This window comes from Rhipicephalus microplus, chromosome 9, assembly GCF_043290135.1.
Source record: "Rhipicephalus microplus isolate Deutch F79 chromosome 9, USDA_Rmic, whole genome shotgun sequence".
NCBI classification, from domain to species: Eukaryota; Metazoa; Arthropoda; class Arachnida; order Ixodida; family Ixodidae; genus Rhipicephalus; species Rhipicephalus microplus.
In genome coordinates, this window is record NC_134708.1 from 64,731,449 (window position 1) to 64,736,887 (window position 5,439).

Consider the following 5,439-nt stretch of genomic DNA (forward strand, 5'->3'; position numbering starts at 1 on the left):
CCTTGTTGGCGTCTCGAGTGTTCTGGCTAATGTTACGATTGACATTTGTGTGCTTCAACTGCTCTGCAGAAGCAGGTCATCGTAACGCTGCAAACATTGTTGTATGACCTATAGGAAAGTGCATTTCCCCTGAAACTTTGGTATGTTGAAGGGTTGATAGTTTCGTTCCGAGTTCATGTGGCGTGTTACAAGAAAATGCATGCCACAGCATTTCCATGTGTGGAACAAAAGAAGACTGACCACATTCGCTCAGGAAGGTGAACTTCAATACTTTTTTTATTATCGAAGACACTGCTGCTCGCAGACGGTTCTATCACAACAACGCAAAAGTATAACTTTCTCTCTTGTCTCGTAGGAGTCTCTCTGTACAAATAATATAGTTACAATATGTTTGAAAGAATTGTGTAAAACAAATGTGTGTATCTTGATGTAGCAGAAAGGCAGACAACTGGCTAAAAATATTAAGTAGGCCCACCGGTGAACAACATTCTTATAGAGGCGACTCCTCTATTAAACGCTGGTATATTGAAACATTGAGACACAGTGTTTCAGGAACGTCCTTGAAGAACTGAAGTGTTAAGTAGATTTCACAAGAATAAGATAACATGTTCCAAATGCGATCTGTGGTGCATGCGACAGGAATTTTCAGTTGCAGCCGACTCGATCAGATATACCAGCGGACAGAAGACAAGTCAACTTAAAATGGCAACTGACAACAAAATATTACAAATTGCAGGGCCAATTGAGCATATCTTGAACGCCATCGGACTAGCTCTAGAAGCTGCGCTTACAGCATCAGACCCAAAGCCAGTCGCCTACCTCGCATGATGTTTTTTATGTCATTTGAATCTGTGTTTGTACTGAAAAAATGTGAGAAAAGTAATGTTATAAATAATAACCGGAGATCCCCAAAAAATGCTATTCAAACAAGATGCCACAGAGATAGGTATAAACCACCAACACACAGCTCGCACACTATTCACTCCGACACGCACGCCTACAAAGAAAAAAAAAGCTACATTTGATTGCACATGATCAGCAAATGAGCAAGGACTTGCTGCATTCTGGCTTTTCTACATTTGGTAGGACGACGACATCCGCCACCTTATTTCGCAATTTGTGACATCGTACATGGGCAAGAGAACACAGTTTCTAATTGTAATACTGCGCTGGTCCATAGTGTTCACGCTGGAGGTCCACTTCCGGCTAGATGCGGAGGTGCTGGCAAGACGAGACTGGTGGCATGAGCGAAACTGCCCAGCAGCATCTCACGGGACCTCAGGAGCTCGTGAGAGCATGCTGGAACGCTGACACAAAGCACCTTACAGGAGACAAGACGGGAATTCTGCAGGCAGCTGGGGACAACAGCATGACGGCTTCCGCGTAGATGCCACAAGCCTTGCTCTGCGGCCTGCAGCAGGATCAGGCGCTGCTGTTCCAGGGGGTGGAGCTTTATATGTATTGGTCTGTACAGGATGGCTTCCGACAGCGACGGGGCACGCGATCGAACCTGGACTGCCGAGAACGAGCTACGCCATCACGTCCTCTCCGGGCGTGCGCTAGTGGACAACAAACGACTAGTCGTGGGACCCGGGGCAGTAGGTGAGGGTGCGTCTTTCGGAGTCGAACGGCGCCCAGGGATATTTACGCAAAAACAGAACACAAACAATGCACGAGACAGTCCCCACTCGTCCAAGTGTCTCACAAGTCCTAGCACGAGACCGGGCGCGACGGCGGTACCACCGCGGACATCAGGTCGACGAGGTGACTCGGTATCTTGTCTGTGTGGGTCACCTGCAAAGGAAGCACAAGCGGATTCAAGTTTACGACATGTTTCTCAGAGAGAAGGCACACGCAATTGCTCCGAGAAACAAACGAGCGGACTAAACAAAATTCCTTCCTACATCGTATATTCCCCAATCCTGTGCCGACCTGTTGACGTGTCCTCGTAACAAGAGACAGTTACGGGTCGGCACCTTTCTCTCCTTTTTTTCTGTTAAAACTACATATATATAAACGAAATAAAAAGTGGTGAAGGGGGGCACGAAATGAGCATAGACTCATTTATCTTGATGCGTTTGGCATGAAAGCAACAATAATTAAGTACTGCGAATGTATATTAGCGTACCGCATACGGCATGCTTGAACTTATGCCGCAAAACACTCGAGGTTTCCCCTCAGTATCATTCCTGATGCTCCGTTCATTCGGCACCTCTGTTCTTGGCCAACGCCACATGTGACATGTATTGACAGATACCAGCCCGACTGCCGAGGTGACTCACTGTTCTTTTTGTACAAGTTTACCACATGACCAGCACCATCCTTAAAATAGGAATGCGTATGCTCTTGTCAGGCCTACACGAAGCAAAATCTAGCTATAAAGAACCTTCGCTGCGGAACCTGGAACGGAAGAAGTGAAACAGGAATGCACCCGAGAAAGAAGGCGCGCTGGCAAGGCCATGAAAGACACCACGACGGCAACCTATTCGATGAATATGTATGGTCGTTTTCCCGAGCGACATCGCCCACCAGAACGCTTGCCAAAGCACACACGGCTCGATAGGCCAGCAAGTGCGTCTTCCAACGCTAAGGCGATGCGTCAGCGAGTCGTAGATGGGCGCGTACGAGACACACGGACCGCCACGCAGCAGAGGACGGTTCAAGAAAGCTCGGGGGACGTTAGCGTTACAACACAACGGTGGCCTGACCCACATCGCCATCCAGGCAGCGGCCCTTGCGAGATGCCGTCGTCGGCGAGGCCGCACAGAAAACCAGTTCTATTGCGGCGCTGCCGTCAAGGAAGTCATACACCTCCTCACTTCGCCAAAGTTTTTTTTATTCTTTCCCAGGACAAGTGCTCGCTCAAGGGAAACACGCACCTGCAAGACCGACGCAGAAGACACTGCGCGTCACGGCAAACAATCGCAGAGAAGTACAGGCAGATTGGAGGAGCGCCCCTCTCTGTCGGTGCCTGCTTTGTTTTTTGTTTTGTCGGGAAGGGTTGAACGCTCGCGACGAGCTGCGATGGCTATCGCAGAACTCCCAGCGGGCAAGAGCGGGACTGCAACGCGAGATCCGGCTGGGCCAAACCGGCCGCTCAGCACGTTCACCTAGCCAGACTTTCCACGTCAGCAGCGGCTCTTTTTGAAAAAAAAAAGAATAGTAACCGTGCAGATACTACCTTGGCAAATAATTGAGGCTACAGAGTTGCTCTCTGGATGCCTTTACTGAAGCTGGAAATGCAGAGACAGCAACGGTAATCTAGCTGGAAATCGCCAACAAAAATAGAGCGCCGACTCCCCCCCCCCACCCCCCGGAAAAAAAAAAAGCCCGAAAGACTCGTAAATCTCGGAAAGCTGCAACCCGACACAGATGTTCATATCAAATTTGAACAAGGTATATTTGTAAACCGAGCGATAACGATTAGATTGCAGTTCGAGTAGTCTGCGAGATGGTCTAAGCTGCGCGGCACAGCCATTCACTCCGGGCAAAAACCATCGAGGCTGCGGAGGCCCGATTGCGTGCCGCGCTTCGACCGCAAGCAGCGGAGCGAGACGACACGTCACGACTGCGGAAAAGAGCCACCAACTCGCATTCCGAGAGGGAAAAAAAAAAAAAAGTAAGGAAACATGACGCACCGACGCTGCCCATCGCAACCTAGATAATGCGGGAGACACCTGCAAGCCCCGCGGCGGCGAAGCTTCGTAAGCGGCTCGAGAATGCACTTGTTTTTCACGTGGTGACGCTAGCGCGGTGTCGTCATGAGGAAGTTTACGGTTACAGGCGCGGAGCAAAACATGGACGTCACATTGCCCTACATGGGAGAACTCGGAATGTTAGTCACGGCCGGGGTGCCATGTGAAGCAGATAATACCTTGGCACGAAGCCAGTCGTTGAGAAAAAATGAAACTGATTCCTCAAAGCTTGGCTATTTGATCGGTTGCGCTTATAAGGCTGGACAAAACTAGAAACACTGCTCTCCCAGGGATATATCAGTGCTGGACAATGCGACATTAAGGAATAAGACTAGCTAAGTCGAAGGAATAAAAGAGGCGCATAAACGGCATCAATACACACCTCCTGCGCGGAGCAAGTGTTCGCCACGGCGTTCGCAGAAGGGGGTAGAGCGCCGAGGGGTTGCCGCGCCGGACTCGTGCTAGATCCCGCCGGATGCGACGAGGAGCGGTTCGCGGGGTGCGTCTCGAGGGCGATCTGCAGGTCGAGGATGTAGTCGATCACATTCTGGATGATCTCCAGCTTGCTGAGCTTCTTGTTGCGCGGCATGTTGGGCACCAGCTCCTTGAGCTTGGCGAGCAGCGAGTGCATTTCTTCCTGATTCAGGTCGCGCTCCTTGCGGCCATTGCGGCCAACGCGGCCTTCGGCCACCTTGGCGAGGCACCGGCTGATCGCTTGCTGCTGCTCGTTTTGCGCCTTCATGGTCATTTAATCCGTTGGGTGACACTCACGGCAGCGATGAACCGGTAATCCGACGCTTGGCGATGCTCAGCGCACGTTGGAGACTGTGCCTCTGTGCACCACACGATCGAAAACGCAGTTCCGAACACGAAAGTTCACAGTCGCGATCGAAACACGCACGTACGCCGGCACACGAAGTGGGTTGGTAAATGACTTGCAAGCGAGGGCAATCCTCGATTATATACCACCCCGACACCACACGCCCAATGGCTGGAGTTATGGGAGGAGCGTCGGGGAAGGCGGCCACCAATGGGAAGCTATAGACGACCGCCGCTATAGTAACGCTTAAATGTTCCAGAGGGCGCCACCAACTGATCGCTATACGACGCAAGCGCACACTGGGATCGTCAGTCGGTCGCTAGTCGCGCCCGCGTCGGAGTCACAGCTGTGCCGGCGCGTATCTCGTTCTCCGCGTATATTTTTTGCGCCATCCTACCACTCTCTCCCGTTTCCCATGCGGGACGTTGCTCCTCCTCGCCCGAGTGCGCGAGCCAGCTGTCCCCGGGCAGGAGAACGCGCGTGCCTTTCAAGCCGGAGCTTGAGCGACTTCGCCTCCCCCGTCCCCTCCGTTGCACCTGTGCGGGCGGCGGCTCTGCTTTGCTAAACGGGCGGCCTGTGTGGCTTGTTGGCTCATCGCGGAGCTCTTCGCCCCAGCGGGGTCTCAACACCGCACCCCTCCTCCTCCATTTGCCTCCGCGTCATACCAATCCCTCTTACCGAATACTTTCCACTCTCTCTCTTTCCCTCACCCTCCACGGCTAGGTCGGGGTTCAGGTGGCGGCTCGCTCCCCGTGCTGGTTACGTTTTGTCCATTTGTGTTTCAGCCTTCACTGCTTTACTTACTCTATTTCATTCTTGTTTGTTGTTGATGTTCGGGGATGGCTTTGCGTACGAATCTCGGCAATACGTAGGGGGAGAGCGTGCCAGCAGCTTGCGCGGCTTGTCATTCTCCCCCATGTAACG

The 5,439-nt window shown here is 52.0% G+C and overlaps 1 protein-coding gene across 1 annotated transcript; it reads right to left on the reverse strand.

The window, feature by feature from the left end:
* Nucleotides 1-258: 258 nt before the first annotated feature.
* On the reverse strand, nucleotides 259-4,635 carry LOC119163283 (Basic helix-loop-helix domain-containing extra-macrochaetae). Its single transcript, XM_037415241.2, has 2 exons — nucleotides 4,078-4,635; nucleotides 259-1,794 (listed from the first exon to the last, which is right to left on the reverse strand). Exons 1-2 carry the CDS (start codon nucleotides 4,441-4,443, stop codon nucleotides 1,711-1,713), a joined length of 450 nt encoding a protein of 149 aa, XP_037271138.1. The 5' UTR covers nucleotides 4,444-4,635; the 3' UTR covers nucleotides 259-1,710.
* Between the last annotated feature and the right edge of the window lie 804 nt (nucleotides 4,636-5,439).